General features: G+C 38.7%; 1 protein-coding gene across 6 annotated transcripts in view; it reads left to right on the plus strand.

Annotated features, from left to right (window-relative positions):
- Nucleotides 1–24652, plus strand: part of MARCHF1 (membrane associated ring-CH-type finger 1) — a 481117-nt gene that overhangs the window by 350830 nt on the left and 105635 nt on the right. For all 6 annotated transcript variants that reach the window (XM_075930154.2, XM_089777941.1, XM_089777939.1 and 3 more), the window contains one exon: nt 12416–12466. In XM_075930154.2, the coding sequence (XP_075786269.2) occupies nt 12416–12466 (51 nt within the window). The remainder of the gene's footprint in view (nt 1–12415; nt 12467–24652) is intronic.

Here is a 24652-nt window from a genome sequence, read left to right on the forward strand (position 1 = left end):
CCCCCCCCCCCACCTTCTTCCCTGTTTATTTTGATTCTGGACATACAACCCTCCAGTCATCTGAAGAAGTGGGCTGTGTCCACAGAAGCTCATACCACCATCTACATGTTTTGTTAATCTTTAAAGTGCTACCAGACTATTTGTTGCTGAAGTTTATTCTGTACAGACTCACTCAGCTACCCCTCTGAAGCTTCTAATCAGTTAATATGGTATGAATAATGACTAGATGCTACAGTATATAAAATAATAAAATCAGGGTTTTATAGCTCTATTGTAATTGAGCCACCCAGACCTGGTGTATTTAATTAATGTTCTTTCCTTTGAAATGTATTTTGGCTGTTAGACAAGTACTTGGCCACCTAGAGTCTTTCATTTCTGATGTTAATTGACTATTGTCTGCCAATTACTGGCGTGCTGGAATCCAAAGCGAATTATTCTGTCTTCCAACACAAATTAATTTGTCTTCCAAATTAAAGAATGCAAATATACTGATAATACATAGAGAAAAGGTGAATGTGTATCACGCTTAGAATTCAAATTTGGAAGGAAGAGTATATGGAAAGAAAATGTCAGATAATCTCTTTTTCTATGATTCCCTCTACTATTGATCATGGCAATTTGCCGCAGTTTATGTATGGACCATCAGGAACATTCATACAGGGTAACTACAATACAGGGAGGTAATTATGAGGGTAGCATACTCAGGGGAGAAAAATTCATCAGCTGATAGGGTTTTGGTGTAAGACTTAAAATGCATAAGGCTAGTGGAAGGGTACACCTCAAATAAGGTAGTACTCCAGTGTGTAAAAAAAGTTGATTAAAAAAATATATGCTTTCCAGAATATCCAGAGAATGAAACGGTTAACAGGCCTAAAAACAACTAGCTCAAGATTCAGCATGATAGTTCAAATTTATTTTGATCAAAGTTCAGGATGCTAATGAAAAGGAGACTGACAATCAAGACTGAATCCAGCAGGACACTGGTGTTCTATGGAAGGGCAGAGCAGCTTCTATCATACGCTCTGGGACTACCTGGAAGGAAATGACCATAGCCATTTTATTGAGGTTCCATCTCTTCATAACAGGATGAATAGGTGGTTCTCTACTCAACAAGGACAAAAGCAGCTGAGAACTAAGGTATGTGGCAGGATTGGCATAGTTGTTTCATTGCTGTGAGGTCATCCTCACTTCCAGCAACATTTATAATGCTTTGACCTTACCTGAAGCCATAATGTAAGCGGGCAGGTTATAGGTGGAGGTAAGATGGTGCTTTAACTGATTTGCTCAGGAATCTTTCCTAGGAATAAGGGGCTTCTCTCTTGCTTCTAGGCTGTTGTTGTTTTTTTACCCGTGCAATTGTATTTTTTCCAATTGAAGACTCTAGAATACTTTATTTTGCAAAATTACTATCTAAATCTTTGAATAGTTCTTGTTGATTAAAGCTAAAGAACCTTCTTAGATCTGCCATAAAAACGTATTTTTGAGAGAGAAGGTCCATATGAAATCTGTTAGTTTACATAATGTTTTGGCATCACATGTTTTGTGATATATGCAGTAAGCAGCAGCTGCACATAATAATAATAATTAATTAATTGATACAGAAACTAAAAACCACTGAAATTAATGCAAAGATGAATTGATTGCTTTTAGTCATCTCTAGCTCAAGCCCTTAGGCAACAGATGGAATTTACTGAGGGTGAAAATAACTACAACACATACTTATACCAAACTAGCAATAGGCATTTCTTCAAAATTTATCTTTACAGCCAGTGAAAATCTCAATAATATTATGGGTGATAATTCCATGTGATGATTCTGAACAATACAACAGAGCAGTGTATTACATTTCTGTTCAGCAGAACAAGGAGAAAAGTGGAACCGGAAATTTGAGTTAAGAACCTGAGTTAAGATGATTCTTTCAATTTATGGTGCCACATATCAGACCTAATTAGGAGGGGAGGTATTGTAGGCACAGTGAACTCCTTCATACATAAAAATAAGAGGTAACTAGCTGCTTTACTTTACTACATTAGCCTACTAAAATTTGATCCAGCACAAAGACGCACCTTTTATGCTGCAGAGGACGAAAATTCATAAATTAGAAAAATACATTTAAGCCTACAAGCTATTTGTTACAGTTGCTACATTTTACTAAGCAATTTGAATGCTTCTGTGCCTACCAAAGCATTTGTCTTGATTTTCTGTAGATGGGCAGTGGTAGGTGAGAACAATACAAAAACTGCAATTGCAGTTTTGCAACATAAGCTATCTTTATCAACCACCAAATATCGAAACTCCCCTCGCAGGTCTCCAATAATAAATTAATGTAAATCAAGTATTAGTGCAATCATACTGGTCATTTATAATTGCCAGGTAATTTAGACATTAGCAAGCAAGTAGCAGAAGGTGTTTTTGACATGCAGAAATCTATCACAAATTATATTGCTGCCTATTATAACAACAGTGCTTTGATTAATGTGGTAGGGATGCCATAGAGAAATGAAACAGACCGTATTTAAATGGATGAATAATGAAGAAAGCTTATTCTTTGCTGGAGAAAAATACATTGGCAAATAGTGCTATACTGGAAAACCAGAACATTGCTACAGTATTATGAAAATACTTGCATGGCAAAACTAGTTATATGTGATATGAAAGTGCTCTCTAGATACTAATAAATAAGAAAAGGATGATCCGTGTATTTAAATATCAATATGATCTTTTATGTTGTGTGCAGTTTGTCCCTGTTGTTCAGTTTGAAAGCTAAGATTAATGAAATGATATAATTGTCCTTACTTCTCTGCAATTGACCTAGGCCAAACTTTTAAAAATAGGTTTATGCTTAAGAATGATCTGTGACTTCACATATGTTTCTGCTTCTAGACACAAGTTTGTTCTGAAGTGCAGTAGGAACAACTGTGGTATATAATAAGTTTGTTTTCATTTTCTCTTTTTCTTCATTTAACCTTTTGTTTTTCTTAGTCTAATCACATCTGTTAATTTTATCTTCTGTATTGTGAACCAGATATTTATCTTCATCATCTTTTGTGTATGTCACATACTCAGTCTCAAATTTCTCTTTTCATTTACTCTTATCTACAGTCTTCCTCTTTTTTTTTTTTTCTTCTTTTGAAATTTGTATAGAAAAATCATGGCAGTGAATGCTCTCTTGACAACCATCCACAATGTACATATTCAATTCCTCAACATCACAGTCCAATGCACAACCTTTACTGTGGTCTATAATATTATTAATTTCTTCAAAAATGCTGAGATTAGAATAGAAACTGAGTTTTGACGTGACTGTGTGGCATTAGCTGTATGGTGGAAGTGAAAGGAAGTTTCCTCTGCTGGTGATGGTGTTTGTGAGGGTACACATCTACACTACAAGCTTTTATTTCGAATTAATGTCAAGCTGGAAGACTCATGGTAATCATCATTTCCTTTTACTTCCAGCTATGTAGACAGCACCAAAGGCCAAATTAAGCTATTTCGACTTAAGCTATGAAATTGACATAGCTGAAGTTGCATCGCTTATTCTGACTTCAGGCCTGGGGTGTAGGTGTACCCTTTAATGTGCTTGGCCATTAAGTATAGGTGTTAAGGAATGGTGATAATAGTGCCCTAATTTGTGATTTTCTTGATTTTTTTTTTCAGCCATAATGCTAATACGAAATGAACTTGAGCAACTACTTCTAAGTTAACTAAGTTTTGTGTCCAACATGTGTACTAACAGTTTAGAGAGAGATTGCACTCCATTTGTTTCATGCAATGCAGTGATGGCAAATGGTATCTAAGGATATATGCCCCATTACACAATAACATGTTTTCCATCACATCGTAGCCTTTAATTCAGGGCATAGGAGAGCTAGATAAATGTGGCTAGGAATTCTTTCTGCTGTCAATGAACACACACTGTACTTGTGACTCAACATTTATCTGTGCCACAACTGTCAAAGCTGTCTAAAACTCAGAATGTAGATAACATTCCATATCATGAGGAACAAAGATTGTCATCACAAAGGTAAAAAAAAGTTCTGTTATATTAGTTTAATCCTGAGATTGAAAGGTGTGTAGATTTTCACAGGTTGTGATAGATGGTGACATTTGGGAAAGAGATGGAAGATATGAGGCTGCTTTACTTTTGGAAAAGGAAAAGAGCACTTGTTAATCCCATCTCTAGCTGCAATTCACAGTGCTGATCTATATCAAACAAGGCCGAGGGCAGCAGTATTACTATTTAGGTGTATTTTGAGCACCCTGAAATCTTTACATGCAAGGGACAGAAGTGGGGTAACTTATTAGAGATGCAGCAATTACTTTTAAATAATACCAGATATTGGAGCTGTTGCAAAATCTAATTTCTGTGCATATCACATGTCCCCTGAATTCTTTTTTCTGGAGTTACCAATCTCAGTAATTTGGGGCTGACATTACACTGTTGCATGTTTACTACTGTACTGAGTAGAGGAGGCTGCAGAGCTGCATTGGCCCAAGAGGAAGACTGGAGAGAGAGAATTCTCCTTATGTGCTTGTTGTGGGAGAAGGGCGAGAGGGGCAAAGGTATGATCTGCTCTGTCTGTTAGATCACATTGTGTCCTGCACCCTCTCCACTGGCTGCTGCAGAGGGGGATCAGGGACATGTCTCCAGTCATCCCTCACCCCCTCTTGGCATTCCAGGAAGCAGGAGCAAACAGTCCTTACAGTCCCCAAAATGCAAAAGATTTTTTTTTTAGAGAGGTCCATGCATAGCTTTGCAAGGTTTTTCTGGGAGGGGTTGGGGAAGATTTTTGCTTGACCTTCTACCCTCATATATGGGTCTCTCGAAATCCTAGCCTTTGATATCTTCCTTTGGTTTTATTCTTACAGTCTCATACCCATAAGGACTGTGTAATGCTAGTAATTATTTTCCAGTTAGTGTTTGACAGGCTTTTTTATCTTGCAATCAGTCAAAAATACTTAATAACATGACATGTAATTAGTATCATATCTATGTATCAAACTGCATTGTACTTAAGTCAGTAACTGACTTTGAAACTTAATATTTATTTTGTGTGGCATTTTCATAAACCTGCTACAAAATGCTCATGTGGCTAAAGCAAAAAATGACTCTTGGTGTGAATCTGTTTAGAAGCAGTAAATCTAATTTTTTGCGGGGAGTGATCATATCTCTTTCACTTTAATGCACACCTGAAACCTCCCCATTATGTGCTTTGTGGGGGTGGGGGAGGAGTGTTAAAAAATCTGATTATATAATGGAAAAGCATTCACTAATGTTTCAACATTTACTAATGGATTTTTTTATTTTTGTTTTTAATTGAAGGATACATTCGGTCATTTCTTTGTGCATCAAAGTGGGGCAGCAATAATAGCTGGATATGGTAACATAAAAATTGTACTTGTAAATGCAGGCAAAAAGATGAAACTCTCACTCTATAAAAGTAAGTTACTATAGACTCAGGTTGGTTAGTGAAGTAAATTGAGTCACATTATATTATAATTTAGTAATTTCTAATTAGAAAAATACTGGGTCACTTTTTGATGATCTTTGTTGATTTGTATCCTACTTTACAAAAATGTCCGTTTACCTTAATAGAACTATTTGTGAAGTAAGTTGGGTACTATTCAATGTAAAATTATCAGGTTCTTACCCACAGTTGGGTTGGTGTTAATTTGGCACTAGTTTTGCCTTCCGTAGTTGCAGTGTAGATTTACTTGTTGGCTACATCTACACTGGCATGAATTGCCGAAAATGCTTTTAACGGAAAAGTTTTCCGTTAAAAGCATTTCCGCAAAAGCACTTTTTGTGGAAAAGCGTCCGTGGCCAATCTAGACGCGGTTTTCTGCAAAAAAGCCCCGATCGCCATTTTTGCCATCAGGGCTTTTTTTTGCAGAAAACAGTACTATGCTGTCTACACTGGCCCTTTTGGGCAAAAGTCTTTCGGAAAAAGACTTTTGCCCAAACGGGAGCAGCATACTTTTTCCAGAAAATCACTGACGATCTTACATGATATCATCAGTGCTTTTCCGGAAATTCAAGTGGCCAGTGTAGACAGCTGGCAAGTTTTTCCGCAAAATCAGATGATTTTGCAGAAAAACTTGCCAGTCTAGACACAGCCATTGAGTAAATGCTGTTCCCTGAAATAGCTATCTGCAGAATACAACTCTATCAAAACTGATAGGTGCGAAATTAGATGTGTTGATAGTTATATGCTGCAGATACAGTATTGCCACAAAATAGTCTTCCTTGCATTTTAACAAATCCTGTGGCTCCAGGGTCCTCCACAGAGAAGTGGTAAGGGACTGGGGAATCTCTACACGTGTGTCTCAGTCTTAAGCCCATGTTTACTGAATTGGTTGGAAATATTTGTGCTTTGTTTCATAAATATATACCAAGCAGATTGATAATACGCAGCAGCATTCAGCTTGTGTAATATGGAAGAGAGTGCAGATTTTGGGGAGGGTCCAGAGAATCCTGCTCTGGAATTTTTGGAAAAATATCTGCCATATGGTGCAGCTTCAGTCATACCAAAATGAAAAATATTTACTCTTCAATTTCTTTGAGCTCCATGGGCTAACACTAGATGAGGGTAATCTCTCTGTGGCAGCCCATTTGTTCTTCCATTTTATTCAACTTCTAAGACTGGGATTCCTGAGATTTCCCCCTTCAGCTCATCCCTGAATATACCAACTTTATCTAAATTCACAGGAATACATCACATACAAACCATGTACACTGGGCCATCTGATTCATGTTACTCACAAGCTATAAGAGTAAACCAGAAAAGCATTGTAGGTGTATTCTTCTCAAACATGTGTGGAGAAGGGTAAAGTGGAGGGTCTAAATCAGATCATGTAAGTATCTGTGAGGTTAAGTAAAGCAACCCTGAGTCTTCATGTTTGTGGTGTTTAGGCAGATAGATTCCAAAATATGAATATATCTGCTTTGCAGCTTTAATTTTGGGCAGCTAATAGTTCTTATATATAGATGGGGTCTTAAAAAGTTACCTTAGGCAATCACTATTATTAGTTATTATTTTTTGTGCTGACAATTTGCTATGTGAGATACAGAAAAATTAAGCAAATAGACTTAAAGAATGACAGTTTTTATAGTTATAGGCCAATGCACTTGAATAGTACTGCTATAAGCTGTAGTATTTTGAGACACTATTTTTAAATACTGTGGTTTATGAAGTTTCAAAACAGGTTATTTTAAAAAATTCACACTCTCTACTGTTGTTTTCATTTGATTTGAAAGTGAAAATACCAACTATCTTTTGTGGAAGGTTATCCTTAGAAAAATCTTATTCTTTATGTAAGTCTCCCATGAAAGCTTGTTATTTTGAGATTTCCAATATCAGTTCTAGATCAATGTCAGATGAGTTCAGGTTTCAGATAATCATCAGATAGTTAGACGTTTATACCCAAACTGAACTTCTAAACTTGTAAGTAATAATTAAGGATGAATAAACCTCTAATGTTGAAGTCAGAAAACTGTGTATTTCATTTATGGAAAAAGTAAAAATAACTTCTGTTTTTTTAATTAAGATTCATTGAGGTGTAAATGATTTTTGAAGTGATGCAAGCTGATTTAGGGTTATGGTGAATGTGAATAATAACTAATTACAGGACATATTTCTTAGTATGGTGCACTTGAAGGTAGTAAGAGTTGTAAGCAAAATGCTGAATAGCGCAGAAAAAAACTTTCTTGAAGAACTAATAGGTTAAATTTGTGGTATTTTTGATGGCCACAGTTCTTTCTATTCTTTGCCTTCTTTTCCTATGCTAGAAAAGGAGCTAAGGTTCTGACAGACGTAGGCCAATTAGTTCACATTCAGATGAGACACTGTAATGGCTTATAGACCTAGAACTCCATCTGTAGAATGTTGCTGTGCATGTACAAGAGAGACCTGTTGAGACTGCAGACCCAGTGCCATCTGTAACGTATATCTTTATAGCTAAACAGAGCTTTCATTAGAAGTAATTTAAAAGGTATATTTAACATAATTCTAGGGCATGAGTATTAATTTTTTCTATATCAAAAAATCCTGAGAATTTGTTCTCAGTCTACCAATACTTCACACAGTTTTGGAAGTACTTTACTATTTTTAGTAAATGCCCTTTACTATTTTTATCTACTGAGGTGAACTCCTACATCATTTAGAGAGGTCTTTCTTGCTATATCATAACTTATTTTTACAAGAAAATGAGCCTAAATGGAGACCTCAACTTTTTCCCTACAGTTTACAATTTTACTCATTATTTGGAGTATCATGGTCAAGAATGCAGCTTTCCCACTATAGCTATCTGTGGAGGTAACATAATCCTAGACACATCGAGAGGATGGATGTTACAGAACCTATTGAGTGTTTTCATTAATATTCCTGCATGAATTTCCTAATAGAAATACTTAACCATTGTCCTAATGTGACCAGCCCAGGGAGCAACCATGTTTGAAATATTTTTTAAGGAACTTCTGTACAGCTGAGTCTGTTGCTACTAGAATGATCTCCCCAAGAGTTCCTTAAGTTAATGTTTTCTTTAATAATTTAAGCTTGTACATGTTAGAAATTAAAACAGTTCTTTGAGTAAGTGTATTTTTAAGTCAAATTTTGATATTTCATTGAAGCACATATTGCCAATGCTCACGATGTATATGCTTTCTTACCTTGTGGTCCAAGATCTGTCCATTTTTTTGGACTCAACATTTTGAAAGAGAGGGTATTCAGGAGGTATGCGCAGCCTTATTTATTTATTTATTTTTTACTTTTACCTTGATGGGTTATTTCAAATGTAAGAATAATTCAAAAGAGCTTTAAAAGTATTCATTAAATCCTGTTTCTTGTGTTATGACCTTTGTGTATCTCAGGTCTAAGTAATATCTACTTTGAATAAATTTCAGAATATTCAAATTTCTGCAACTAAAATATTGCTTTCCAAAGGCTTGGGGCTCACTATACTTTTCTCTACTGCTAAATCTTATTCTTTCCTTTGTGAGGTTGCATCAGTCTTCCTTTCTGTCATCCTCTTTGGAAAAAGATAACAGTAGATTAAAACAAAAAACAGTCATGCCAAAAAACACTTTTCAGTTTTGTGTGTGTGTGCACGCACACAGTTTCCCCAAAAATATAAAAGCTACATTTAACATAAAATAACTTAAACTATGTTTACTGAGAAATGATGACCTTAAGAGATACCAAAACCATATATTCAGAGTAATTTTCGCACCATTATCATAGGCATCATGGCAAAGGAAAGTTCTGAGGAGGTAACGGAAGGTGGACAATGAGAGAACCTGGCACATATTTTGGGGAAGCCTCTTCCAAACATGAAGGGCAACATGGGAGGGAAGCATATTTGTTTGAAGTCTTAATGGGTGGGTGACGGAGGCTGGCATTATGGGCTGATTGGAGGCAAGCAGTAGCAGCTATTGGATAGTGAATGAGAAATGATAGCTAGGGCAAGGATAGACTTAGAAGGGTTTTGAAAAGTGAAGAAACCCCTTGTGTTTGGTGTGATAGAGAAAAGGAAGCCAGGAGAGGGATGCAAACAAAGAAGTGGCATGGTCAAATCAATGAGCTAGGAAAATGGTCTTTGCTGCACCATTTTGAATAGATAAGAGTGGTGCAATATTACATTTGTTTAGGGACAGAAAGAAGATATTGCAGTAATAAAGATGTAAAATGATGAGAGCCTGGGCAAGGGTTTTAGCCTTGTGGTTGGTTAAGGAAAACTACATGTTCAAGATCATGTAAAAAGAATCTGCATCTTTTATATGTAGCCTGGATGTGAGAACTCAGTGTTCAGAGTCAATGATGATACTCAAGGTATGGGTCCAAGTGACAGGTGAAATGCTGGTATTGTCTTCAGTATTAGAGAAAAAAGGTAGTGAAGAAGGTTTGTGGAGGAAGATTAGGAGAGCTACATTAGCTGTGCTGAACTTGAGCTGATATCTAGAGTAGAGAGGCAGATCTGTGAATCTTACATAGAAATGGTAGCTGAATTTTAGTTTGTGGATGAGATTATGCAATGATAATACAGAGAGAAAGAGACCAAGGACAAAGCCCTGTAGAGTCCCAACAGAAAACTGGAAGGGCCATAAGGAGGATTCTCTGAAGGATGAAGAAATGTTTAGAGAAGTAGGAGGAGAATCATGGGAGGACAAAAATTTCAAAAGGAGCAGGGCATGGTCAGCGTCACCAAAGATAGTCGATAGTGAACTATCAGGTGAACTATATCTTAGCTGTGGCTAGAGAGGGAGAGATTTGGGAGAGTGGTTTCATTGGAGTGCCAAGGGGAAGAAGCTGGGTTGGAGAGGGTCTAGAATGTAATTTAAGAGAGAGAACTCCAGGAACACAGGTTTAGTTTCCTTAAGACATCACTCTGTAAAAGCTTAGTGTTAAATTATTGAATTCCATTAAGTAGTAATTTACCATTGATATTATAGAATAATAAAATATCATAAATGTTGCTGTATGGATCTTTTTATTGTAGGTCTCTCAAGAGATAATGCTGCAGTTTTGTAATTGATATAATATGCTTTAAAAGCCATTTGTTTTGAATTTTTTAAAAGAGAGCAAACAAGTTTACACTTTTTAAAGCACTTTACTGATGTTAACTAATTCATGCTCTGAAGTCTTATAAATTTGTCAGATATTAACACTGTTTTTATTACAAGAGTCATATTAGGGAGAATATGATAATATACTTTCCTAATGTATGGAAATAAGAATAAAAATTAATGCTTGAACTTATGGTTTTTTCTTTTATTATAGCCTTTAAATGTAAAATGATTTCAAGAGTACAGAAAAATGTGACCTGTTTGGTTTTTCCCCAGCAAAAATGGCTCTTCACCGAAAGGGAATAATTCCTTCAACAAGAAAACATATTTCAAGAAACAAAACCCTTAATTTTTAAATTCAGCTTCAAGATTACACATGCTGTAAAAGCAGGAGTAATTTAAGAGCAAATTTATATAGTGAATGCTCTTAATTTACCTTTTCAGGGTAATAATATTCTGTTTTGCAAGACAAGTTGAAAGCTTTCCAAGGAAAACTTCACATTTGTTAAATTATAATTGAAAATTAAGTAATAGATGTGTTCACTTATTTCAGAATACCTCAATAGCATTGGGAACATGTTTAACACCGTCAAATACAGCACAAAAATGTTCATGTTACTTCACCAAACTGGAATTTGACTAGATTTGAGGCCCAAATTCAGAACATTAGCACAAACTCAGAAAATCAGCATTCTCTGGGGAGCAAAGAGAAGGATGAGCTCATTTCATTGTAGTGTAATAGATTTCTATAGAGGAGCTTCCTTTCCAGTCAATAGAAACTTTCTGATTGGAAATTAAATGTGAGCACTCTGTGTTATCAGAAACAGCGTTTAGCATTTTGCACTGTGGCAGCAATTAAGACCAAACAACTTCTTTTTAAAAATGATTTCAGACTTTTCCTCTCCAAAATTGTCCAAGAATTGAAAGATTGTGCAAAGCCACTCTAGGACAACATCTATTTAATTATGTACAATGCTGGGATATATTTTGAATCACTTCTCTTTATTCAAGTAAAATTAGGTCTCAAATTGAAGAACACATTTTAATGAAGTGGTCAAGCCACCATATTTATCTGAAAACTGGGAAAAAAAAATCTAGAGTGAACACTATGAAAACCTACATGAATAGTGCCTGGTTCAAATCCAGCTCTTCCAGGAAGCAATAGTTACCAGAATCGATCCTGTTTGTTACCTGTATTTCTCACCAGCGCTTGAGTCCACTATCTGGGGTGATAAAAAAAAAAGCATAGATTGTGATCTCTGTAAAATATTCGTCAACTGTATGAGTTCTGTGCTTCAAAATAAAATGCTTAGAAGTGGGAGAGCCAGATTTGAGAAGGCGTCTTCCATCAGACTAAATGAAGTATTAAGGAATGTCAGAAGTATTATTGCTGCACAGGTAATTGAACCAGTGTAGCCCTTATCCTGTGACTTATCTGCAAATGCAATTTGATTTATTAGTAATCATTCAACAAACACTTTGGGCTACTACCTATAAACATATATAGCATTTGTGAACTATTTACCATCACAATTTGTTGTTCATAATGTGGGATTCATCATTTAAGCTACATGTTGTTGCCATTTCTTCTCTGTAAAATGGATTGACATTTCATAAACAGAGATCAGTGTGAATATTGAATGCCTATATTTGTGCACAACATCATTTTATTCACATGTGGATAGGGGTGCTGACATGAATTGTTCCCCAACATAATGCATATTCAACCCCCTTCATTCAAGTGTTTATGGGAAAAGAAACAATGAAATTTAAAGAGTTCAGTTTCTTCTCTGTCTGAGTTCGTAGAGTCTGGGTTGCCTCTAATTCAGTAATTCATCCAATTTTGTTTTCTAGAATGACAAATCCCCAGGGCGCTCTACAAGTCGATCAAGTAACATTTCAAAGGTAAGTGGAATATGTTAACTTATTTACTTTTGTATAGAATTCTATGTCACATCAATTTATTAAAGGTAATGCACTTCCCAGATATCCATAGTCTGACATTTTATTTGCACTTTACCAGTTTGTAATTTTAGACTGCCTGGTGTTTTCATTGCTATGTAAAACACATGTTAAAATATAAAACTTTTTTTTCCATTACTCAGTAAAATATCTTTGAGAAATAAGCTGCCATCTTCCGTCTAAGGCAGAATTATTTCTTGCTCAATTCTAAAATGATAGCACTGTGGATTGCAATATGTTGCAGTTACAATTGTATCTGAGTTTGCTATATGAATCCCAGCTACAGGTATTTACCACTCACCAGAAATGGGCCAAAATTAGAATCTGAGATCTCTTTCAGTTTTGGAAAGGCAGACTTCAGTACATTGGTTTTAGACACTCTTACGGTTTTAGCTTAAATGTGGCTGAAATTTCTTGTCCAAAATGGCAGAAAAAGAGCTAAAACTCATGAGAGCAATTCCAAAGGCCTTGGCACCCTGGAAGATAAATCCAAATAGTAACCGTTACCTAACTTCCAGTCCCTTCCTATACCTGATCCAGATCCAGATCTGAATACTGTCTGTAGTCCTTCTTGAACAAACATGTATAGCATGTTGGACCCTGCCATAAAAGGTTTTATTCCATAGCAAAAATTAATTTTAAAACACTCATGCTAGTTATTTTGTAAGTTATATGACAACAGTTCAAAGAAATACAGGCAGTCCCCGGATTACGTACAAGATAGGGACTGTAGGTTTGTTCTTAAGTTGAATCTGTATGTAAGTCGGAACTGGCATCCAGATTCAGCCGCTGCTGAAACTGATCAGTTTCAACAGCGGCTGAATCTGGACACCAGTTCCGACTTACATACAGATTCAACTTAAGAACCCCAGGCATCCCCAAGTCAGCTGCTGCTGAAACTGATCAGCAGCTGATTCCAGGAAGCCCAGGGCGGAGCAACTCTGCCTCGGGCTTCGTGTAGTCAGCCGCTGGTCAGTTTCAGCAGCGGCTGACTTGGAGATGCCTAGGGCAGAGCAGCTGGGGTGCTACTGGGTTGGTCCGGGTTGGTCCAATAGCGCCAAGGAGCGGTGCTGCGGGACCAACCGGCAGCGCCCCACCTGCTCTACCACAGGCCCCGGGCTTTGCTACGCGTCTCCCTGGTCTGCTGGGGGGGGCACTAGCTGCGTCCCCCCCCCCCCCAGCAGACCAGGGAGACGTGGAGCAAAGCGGCGGAGGACCCAGGCCAGACCCGCGGCGCTTCCAGCTGATCTGGAAGCGCCGTGGGTCTGGCCTGGGTTCTCCGCCGCTTTGCTGAGCGTCTCCCTGGTGTGCAGACCAGGGAGACGCTCAGCAAAGCGGCGGAGGACCCAGGGCTGGACCCGCGGCGCTTCCAGATGATCTAGAAGCGCCGCGGGTCCGCCCCGGGTCCTCCGCCGCTTTGCTCCGCGTCTCCCTGGTCTGCTGGCTCCCCCAGCAGACCAGGGAGACGGGGAGCAGCTTTTCTCGCCCCGGAGGAGGCGGGCGGCGGGACCAGGCGTCCCACCGCTCCAGTCCTCCGGGGCGAGAAAGTCCCCGTTCGTAACTGCGGATCAGACATAAGTCGGATCCACGTAACTCGGGGACTGCCTGTAAGAGTTTAAAAGTTTTTCTGCTCTTGTATAACAAAACTATGGCTTTGCTAAAACCACAGTAGTGTATTGTATGATCTAGTCTCTTGTTTCTTCCAGGATTTTTTAAATGACTCTTATCACAAATTCATTTTAGTGAGTTTAATTATAGATTTATATGAAAGCAGAAAGTAATATGTTATATTCCATTGTATAATTATCAATATCTGTTCTTAGCCAGTGGGAGCACGAACAGTGAATTGGGTAAACATCATACAATATCAAAATTAGTGGAGTAGAAAAATGCATATTTACAGACTGTGTGTCCTATGGGAAGGAGTTAGAATTGTATATAAAATATTGGATCTATATTTGATATAATTTATCTGATGTAAAGCTGATGGAGTTCAAATGATGTCATCAGATTTCTTCTTGATTTACATTGCTATAACTGAAATCAAAATCAGTAAAATCAGGTAACAACACTAACTTTGTAACAAAGAGAGCTGATAAGCCTTGGCTAGACATGGGCTTGTGTAAGGTGTATTTGCAAAATCATACATTATTAAGCAGTATGGCAGGCATTATTCCTTTTATTTGCATTATTAAATACAAATAAAAAGAGATCCACTAATTACAATATTGATCTCCCATGGTTCAGCAAATTCTCTGATTTGGTTATCAGGTCCTGAGTGTGCTGAACTAGAGAGATTCAACGTGCATTATTAAAAACAAAACTTTGTATTTCTAGAGACTTTCCATCTGAGGATCTCAAAGCATTTTACAAGCATTTAATTAAGCCTCACAGGACCCTGATACAGTTCATCACTGGTCCTTTTACTTTAGCCAATGGTGGGAGATAAAGGTATGACAGACTAAAGGCTTAAAGTCTGAAGCTCAGTTTTGAATTTACGGGCTTTTCTTGGTGGGTCTCTCACAACATCAAAGTTATTAAGCCATTGGGTTGTCATATGTAATTGTTTGTGTTATATGAGACTTTTAAAAACATAACAGAAAGGTGCCATGGAAGCAGATTAGAAGAGAGACAAAACTGCCTTTTGAGCCAATACCTACATATGTTGTTTGGACAGTGTGAGGGAGTCTTAATACTTTAAGGGAATTGGTGCAAGGAAATAAGTAAATAAAACATAAAAACCATGCTTACGCTTATCAGCATTACCAATGCTTCCACTGCTTACTAGACTCTTAGAAGACATTTGGAGGTAAATAAGAGCTAAATAACAGCACAGAATACTGAGAGCAGGACTGGCAGCTATAAACAAACTTTATGCACGAAACCTGGCCACACCCATGGTAAGTGGTCACCTGGCTAACTAAAATCATGCCAGACCACAGATGTTGCTAGACCAGAGTGCTGGACTAGGGAGGTTCAACTTGTAATAGTAAAGACCTATCTCTGGTACCTCTCATGACAGGAGACTGTCGATAACAGACACCCTTGGTTCTGGCAGGGAAATTACAGATATGTATGTGTTGGTCCTAACTCTGAATCCCTCACTTGTTAATTTTTGTCAGATTCTTAATATATGTGAATATAGTGATATGTGTGTGAAATTTAATGGTGTCATAATGGATGGACCCAAATTGAAACTTCAGACATAAGGAGCTTTGGGAAATTTTGGATTTAAATGTCTTATGTCACTCTCCTACTACTACTGCTGAACTAAACTCAAAATCTTAAAACCCCCAGACTTTAGGAGGATTCAGAGATCGTAGTTCGGTGCCTTCGTAATTTTGAGCCTGGTTGAACATAAGAACCACCATACTGAGTCAGACCAATGGTCCTTCCAGCTCAGTATCCTGTCTCTCGACAGTGGCCAATACCAGATGCCCCAGAGGGAGAGGACACAACAGGCAATCCTCACATGATCTCTGCCCTGTCTCCCACCTCCGGAGAAACAGAGGCTAGGGACACCATTCCTGCCCATCCTGGCTGTAATAATGGTTTGTTATAATAATGGTAAATCTATGAAGATTCACAAAACATCCTTGTCTGTTTTTCTGACAGTGTCAAAATACACAAAATTACTTTTAAATTATGACAAAGACCCAGTATCAGTGGTTTATAAATACTCAGTGAGGGACTGTAGAAATATATACACTCATCCTTAACATATGTTGTATCAGCTACTAACATTTCTCTTCAAGTGACCTCTCTTTTTCTGGATGATGTCCTTTTAAAAATTGTGCGCACAGCTTACAAATTGACTGTTACAATGGAAAATTATCTGGACTTGCCCTTTCATAGACTGTCTCCTGTTCATCTGTAGCATGATGTCACTCCATTTGACAAGGTACCTTATATAGTCCTGTTATAGGGACTTTCATATACTGGAGTATACTTGACAGAGGATACAGTGTTTCCAAATGAATGTTTTGCTACTGAAAATGTTTTAAAAAGAAAATACATAGTTTTTAGTAGGGCTGTTAAGTGATTAAAATTAATTAATTATGATTAATTGCACTGTTAATAATAGAATACCATTTATTTAAATATTTCAGATATTTTCTACATTTTAAAATACATTGATTTCTGTTACAACACAGAGTTTACAATGCTTACTTTATTTTTGTATTACAAATATTTGCACTGTAAAAAACAAAAGAAATGGTATTTTCTGAATGCCTAATACAAGTACTGTAGAGCAATCTCTTTTTCATGAAAGTGCAACTTACAAATGTAGAATTATGTACAAAAACCCCTGCATTCAAAAATAAAACAATGTAAACTTTATAGCCTATAGATCCAATCAGTCCTACTTCTTGTTCAGTCTCTCAGATGAACAAGCATGTTTACATTTGCAGGAGATACTGCAGCCTGTTTCTTCTTTACAACATCACCTGAACATGAGAACAGGTGTTTGCATGGCATTGGTGTTGCTGGCAATGCAGTGCAAAATATTTACATGCCAGATGCGCTAAAGATTCGTATGTCCCTTGATGCTTCAACCACCATTCCAGAGGACGTGTTCATGCTCATGATGGGTTCTCCTCGATGATGATCCAAAGCAGTGCAGACTGATGCTTATTCATTTTCATCATCTGAGTAAGATGCCACTAGCAGAAGGTTGATTTTCTCTTCTGGTTGTCAAGTCCTGTAGTTTCCACACTGAACGTTGCTCTGTTAAGACTTCTGGAAGCATGCTCCACACCTCATCCCTCTCTGATTTTGGAAGGCACTTCAGATTCGTAAATGTTAGTTTGAGTGTTGTATCTGTCTTTAGAAACCGTATATTGGTAGCTTCTTTGAGTTTTGTCAAATCTGCAGTGAAAGTGTTCTTAAAACAACATGTGCTGGAATATCCTCTCATCGTAGGCTGCTATAACATGAGATATAGGGTAGAATGTAGGTAAAACAGAACAGGAGACAAACAATTCTCACCCAAGGAGTTCAATCACAAATTTAATACGTTCATTATTTTTTCACAAGCAAAATCAGAATGGAAGCATGTCTTCTGGAGTGGTGGCCAACGAATGAAGAGGCATATGACTCTGAAATACATTAATATCTTGCAATACTAGCTACAACAGTGTCATGTGAATTCCTGTTCTCACTTCCAGGTGACATTGTAAACAAGAAGCAGGCAGCATTATCTCCTTTATTTATATATATAAACTTATTTGTCTGAGTGATTGGCTGAACAATAAGTAGGACCAATTGGGCTTGTAGGCTCAAAGGTTTTATACTGTTTTATTTTTGAGAGCAGTCATGCAACAAAAACACAACATATGTAAGTTGTGCTTTCATGGGAAAGAAATTGCACCACTTACTATACTTGTATTGGGTAAACTTCCCTTTATCATTTTTACAGTGGAAATATTTGTAAAAAATTATATAAAGTGAGCACTGCAAACTTTGTATTGTGTTGTAATTGAAATGGATGTATTTGAAAATGCAGAAAAACATCCACAAATAATTAAATTAAATTGTTGTTCTATTGTTTAACAGTCCAAGTAATGGTGATTTTTTTAAATCGTGATTCATTTTTTAAATTAATTGTGTGACTTAAATGCAATTAATTGATAGCCCTTGTTTTAGATTAGTAAAGTGTGGTTCAAAACCTGTTATGATTGAAATAAAATTATTCCCAAAACATCATAGTTGTGCAGACACTTTCTAGGCATATTATTTTCCTAGAGCAACATTTAAAAAATCAAGAATATTTTCATTAAGGTGATCCTGTACCCATCAAAGTCATTTGGAAAGTTCCCATTGACTTCACTGGTGCAGGACCAAACTTTGTCTTTATTTAGTTATAAAAAATACAGTATTGAAGTATGTTACTTTTATTCTACAGATTTCTGTCCATAGTATTTCTGTAGAAGTGAGGTGGAGAGAGACAAAGAAAGGGATAACTATATCTGATCTAAAAACCAATAGAAAGATTCTCATTGATATCAGTAGATTTCCAATCATACCCTACCTGAGATTCAGAATATCAAACATTTAGCAAATACAGATTTATATTTCACTTTCTCTGGACTAATCAAATAACTTCTTCAAAGTTGCATCTTCTTAGAAGTTGCCAAGAATTATTTTTTAACATTGAAAGTATCTGCTGAAAAGTAAAGTGAAATTAATAAATAGTGATTGTGATGGAAATGCTTCCCAAAGAACTTGAGTGGAGTCCTGATCCCTACTGTAGGAGTGGTTTATTCAGCTGAATGAACGGCAGTATCTTAGTAGTACAATAAATTTGTTGTTATTGTTTAAGTATTCAGCAAAATACATTTACGTGCCATTGGTATTTGGATTATATGCTCTAAAAATCACTGTGTGGACAGACTGCAGCTTGGGCTGGAGTTTGGGCTCTGAAGCATAGGGTTTGGTGGTGGGGTTTGCTCTTCAGAGCTTGAGCTCCAGTCCAAGCTGCAACATCTAAACACCATCTTAAGTAGGGATGTTAAAATGCATTTATTAAGGTACATATGTAACCGCCACTCCCTACCCCCTTGCTACTTCATCTGTATCGGTAACAGTTCCATATACTTTTAAATTCACTAAATTCTCTCACATTCTTTTCAATTTGAAGCAAAGATGAGTTATGGGACTTTAAAAATATTTTCCTTATTTTACATATGAATTCCCCATAAGAATTTGCACACTGAAGTACTTTAGCCAAGCTATAGGAAAAAGTTTTATTCATTAGAAGTTGATTGTTGTTCCATTATATTTACTTGTGGTGATTCATGGTTCATACAAAAATCAAAACAATAGAGATGTTGGTTAATATGTGGCTGATAATAAAATAGATTTTGGGAGCAGTGTCAATACAGGCAGTCCCCGAGTTACGCGGATCCGACTTATGTCGGATCCACACTTGCGAACGGTGCTTTTTCGCCCCGGAGCTCGCAGGCAGCGGGACCGCCCAGAGCGCAGCGGTCCCGCCACCTCGACCTCCGGGGCGAGAAAAGCTGCTCTGGATGCCCCTGGTCTGCTGGGGACCGTCTCCAGCAGACCAGGGACACCTGGAGCAAAGCCGCAGCAGCGGCGGGGTGCCGTGCCTCTGAGGCTTTGCTAGTGCCCCCCCCCCCCCAGCAGACCAGGCTTTTGTTGTGGACCCTGGGGCAGAGCAGCTGGGGTGCTGCTGGTTGGTCCCGCAGCGCCGCTCTGGGCACTACTGGACCAACCAGGCAGCACCCCAGCTTCTATGCCCCAGGCGTCCTGATTCAGCCGCTGCTGGTCAGTTTCAGCAGCGGCTGAATCAGGACGCCTGGGGCAGAGCAGCTGGGGTGCTGCTGGGTTGGTCCAGTAGGGCCGAGGAGCGGCTGCGCTACTGGACCAACCCAGCAGCACCCCAGCTGCTCTGCCCCAGGCGTCCCCAAGTCAGCCGCTGCTGAAACTGACCAGCGCTGGCTACAGGAAGCCCAAGGCAGAGTTGCTGACTTGGGGACGCTTGGGGTTCTTAAGTTGAATCTGTATGTAAGTCAGAACTGGCAGTCAGTTTCAGCAGTCGCTGAATCTGGACGCCAGTTCCGACTTACATACAGATTCAACTTAAGAACAAACCTACAGTCCCTATCTTGTACGTAACCCGGGGACTGCCTGTACATGCAATGTGCATTTGACTCTAAAGGTCTCCTTGGAAAATGAAGTTGCTTTACTGGTAGTTGCTTTACAGCTTACAGACCTAGTGAATGAAGTCATCCAGAGGGCAGCTGCAGAGCAAACTTCACACAAATCAAACAACATGCTCAGTGCTGTGTTAGGTGAGACTTTTGCTGCAGGCCAGAGTAGTAGTGGACTCTTGAGTTTTACTGGGTGCAAGAGCTAACTGAGGTAATCTCATCTACTTTCTCCACTTCCCAGCAGAAGTAGAGCCTGCCGCCTTTTAAAACTCTTATGTCCTTCCAATCAGTTCTCCATTCCAGCTCCCCCTTGATGCCCTGGCCTTCCCCTACATAGGAGCACCTGCTGCTGCTGCGTCACCTCCACCTTTCCCCACCTGGAGCTCTGTGCTGATCTGTCATTCACAGAAGGAGTAGAGGAGAATTAATGAGGATGCCTGAAATGCAAGTACCACAGTAGTCTGTGCTGGCCAAAAAAGGAGTTACTACAGTTCCTGCATGAGTCCAGGCAAACGTGTGAGATTCCAGCTGGCTGAGTGGACGTGTAACAAGCTGCCAAATGCCTGAGTGTCTTGCACAATGAATAACATGTAGCAGTCCTGAAAATGGTTCAATTTAAAGAGGTTTATTTTGTGTAATAAAAGGCTTCCAAAGAGCGAAGAACTGTTCACTTTCCTCCTTTGCTCCTATTAGTCAGTTTTCCATGTCATGACTATCCCATAATCTGAAAGGTGAAAAAAAGCCCAGTGAGGGCATGAAATGAAGGGCCACATTGTCAGCTGGTGACTGGTGTAAATTGTGATAGCACAATGAGTTCAATAAAGCGACACTGATTTATACTTGCTTTTGACCTGGCTCAAACTGTTTTAACTTTCTGTGATTTTTATAACTTCAGTGAGAGGTCTGGTGGAAGTTACACAATCTGTTCTACCTATTGTGAACATTCATTTTAAAAGAACAAAAACCCTCTAGTTTTTCATATAGAGTAGGAGTGGGTAAGTACCATCTTGTAGGCTGGATCCAGTTCCCCAGGTTTGGCCTCTGCCACTATATTTATGTGCAGGTACAGGCGATTGTGGCCCTCATTGTATCCCATTTTATTGGTTAACCAATTAAACATTATTTTGGAGCACACACCTCCACACCAATCTCAGGCAGGGGCTGCTTCAGCCTGGCCCTATCCTTGGTGGACCTTGGCACATGGCAGGCAGGGGCTGCTTCAGGCCCACCATGGACAGAGGCTGCTCCATATGACCGGAGCAGTCCCTGTCTATGGTGGGTCCCCCAGGGGGTTGGAGCAGCCCCATGCTCATGGCAGGTGGGGAGCTGCTCCAGCCCCTACCTGTTAACAAGAACTGGTAAGCATAACCTGTTAAAGTAAAATGCAGGACAATGTAGCACTTTAAAGACTAACAAGATGGTTTATTAGATGATGAGCTTTCGTGGGCCAGACCCACTTCCTCAGATCAAATAGTGGAAGAAAGTAGTCACAACCATATATACCAAAGGATACAATTAAAAAATGAACAAATATGAAAAGGACAAATCACATTGCAGAACAGGAGGGGGATGCGGGGGTGGGGGGAGGAAGGAAGGTAAGTGTCTGTGAATGGATGATATTAGAGGTAGGGAGAGTGGGATGTTTGTGAGTTAATGGTATTAGAGGTGATAATTGGGGAAACTGTCTTGGTAATAGGTGAGATAGTTCAAATGTTTAAGTCCTTGTTGGCAAGTGTCGAATTTTAACATTTCTATCACTGTTAAAGTAGTGCTTATCAGTTAAGCAGTTAACCTTTCACATCCCTACCCTGGTATAGAGCTTAATCCTTGAAATTTAAAACAGTGATTATAGGCCACCTCCAGAAGTCTTGACTGAGTCTAAACTCAATCAGTAATAGAATGTGGGATTTTTCACCTTGTGACTTGTCTGTTCATATCTATCTCATGTAGGTGACAGATATTGGTTTCTCCCATCTGTGTATCGTTCTCCATACTACATAAGGTCCAGTTCCAAGCAGATGGATGTTCATACCAAAAGACTGCTTACCACAGTAGGCACCCTTTTGACAGGCTTACTAGAGAGTCCAAGAAGTTTTGTCTCTATTGTCTCCCCATAGTAAACTACAGCCACCAAGATGTAAACTCAACATTAGGGAACAGAAAGATGTAGAAAATGTTTTTGTGTTGTGGATTCAATACTAGCTGAGGTGATTGAAAACAACAGAAGCTGGTCTTCTTTCAGTGAAGGATCCAAGTCCCAGCTTTTGCCCCCCCCCCCTTTTTTGGCACTTTCCAGCCCAGGCTAGTAACTATCATTAGATAAGGAGATAAATGAGCCATTTTTAATTGCAGTTGTTTATCAAACCCATGGAAATATCTGTTTTAAGATGAAAATTGTACTTTGGTTTTTGGAGGAGGGGATTGAAGAGGAAAAAATAGTTTTTATTTTATTTAAACCATTTTGCTCATTCATCTGTTTTCTTTCAGTGCAGTTTTTTTTTTAATTTGCGGAGTAGTACTCTGAGTGTAGCCTTTGAGTGTGTGTTAAACTTGTGAAGATGAATATAGTCTTATTGAATATAACCTTGAGTTGAATTCAACACCCAATTGACATCAGAAGCTAAGTATGGGATGCTTCCAGCCCACTCAATTAGTCTCATTAGCACCAGCACTGCAATTTACGGGTACTTCCTCCCCCCCCCTTCTTTGTCTATTATAAATTGTGAGGTTCCTCCTTTTTTCCTCCTCTCTGCTCATCTGAGGGAGTGGGTTTTCTTGCCAGGCACTTCCTTTACCAAATTCAATGTCCATTCTCATCAATTTCACTGCCATAGGATTTGAGAACATGTGAATTTCACAGTTTCAATGTTTACATCTGATAATTCACAGTGGTGTAATGGTGGGGATCCTAACCCAAAAGACGTTATGGAGGGGTCACAAACAAAACTGTTAGGGAATTAGAGGGTTGTGGTGTTGCCATATTAACTACTGTGCCTCTGGGCAGCACCCCGGGGGTTTCCTGCAGCTGCAAGAGGTTTCTGGAGGTGGTGATGGGTCTGATCTCCTCTGTGCTTATGAAAGCACCCTAGCCAGGGGTTGCTAGCTGCTAGTACCTGCCAGGATAGCGAGGGGCAGGAGTTGTTCTTCCACTTCACAGCCACTCCCCAGGGGAAAACCAAACTTTTGGTATCTTACCTGTGATACTGGGAGCATCCTGCTGCCTTATCCTTGCCAGAGCCTTTCACTACTATACGTAGTGTGACTGCAAAATGCTTTTTACTGTGGTGTATAGGTACCCCATATGCTGCCACAAGAGGGCTATTCAAGTTGGTCAATATTCTTTTTAACCATAACAAAATAAAGTGAAAAAGCTGTGTTTCATTTCTGTAGCACTTCTAAAGGAGACCTAGTACAGGTAGCACACTAGATTTTTCTGTGTACTGGCAATTGCCAGATACTAAGTACCACTAGCTGTTTTTGTGGATGAAGAAGGAAAGACTTAAAGTTGTTTTATTTTTCTGTTACCTGTCATCTCAGGGAAGGGAACACCTTGAAAATCAGTCATGCATAAAGATACTCAGTCCCTTTTGTCTCACTGAAATGAGTTTCAGTTCATTACTTGAATTTCTGTCTGAAGTACTGAGTCTCGTTACAGCTTGCAGACATTTAATGATTGAATGGAAAAGAATTATTAGGTCATTCACAGTGGGCACCAACTGTAGTTGCTTGTGCAAGTAATGACCAAGCTTATGCAAAGGATTGCATATAAACTAATAGGTATGCTTATAGAGATGCTGCCTTTTTTTCATTTTAAGTACATTGGTTGCTATCTGAGCATGTGAGTTCAACTAGATTGCTCAGGTTCAAGTCAAGTCTAGAAGTAAAGGAAAGGTTCAAGGGGAAGGAAAGAGGAGAAATATTTTAAAGTGAGTTTATGAACATTTATTTTCAATATGAAACTTTTTATAATTTCATCAATTCCAGTTATCTGAATATGATACCGTTATGAATGAAAATGGATAAATGAACGGTAAGATGGATAGAAAGATGGCTAGAAGGCCAGGCCCTGCGGGTAGTGATCAATGGCTTGATGTCAGGATGGCGGTCGGTTTCTAGCAGAGTGCCCCAAGGTTTGGTTCTAGGACCAGTTTTGTTCAATATCTTTATTAATGATCTGGATGAGGGGATGGATTGCACCCTCAGCAAGTTTGCGGATGACACTAAGCTGGGGGGAGAGGTAGATATGCTTAAGGGCAGAGATAGGATCCAGAATGACTTAAACAAATTGGAGGATTGGGCCACAAGAAATCTGATGAGGTTCAACAGGGACAAGTGTAGAGTCCTGCACTTGGGACGGAAGAATCCCAAGCATAGTTACAAGCTGGGGACCAACCAATTAAGTAGTAGTTCTGCAGAAAAGGAGCTGGGGGTTACAGTGGATGAGAAGCTGGAT

Source organism: Pelodiscus sinensis, chromosome 4 (genome assembly GCF_052426305.1).
Source record: "Pelodiscus sinensis isolate ZL-2025 chromosome 4, ASM5242630v1, whole genome shotgun sequence".
In the NCBI taxonomy this organism is placed as follows: domain Eukaryota; kingdom Metazoa; phylum Chordata; order Testudines; family Trionychidae; genus Pelodiscus; species Pelodiscus sinensis.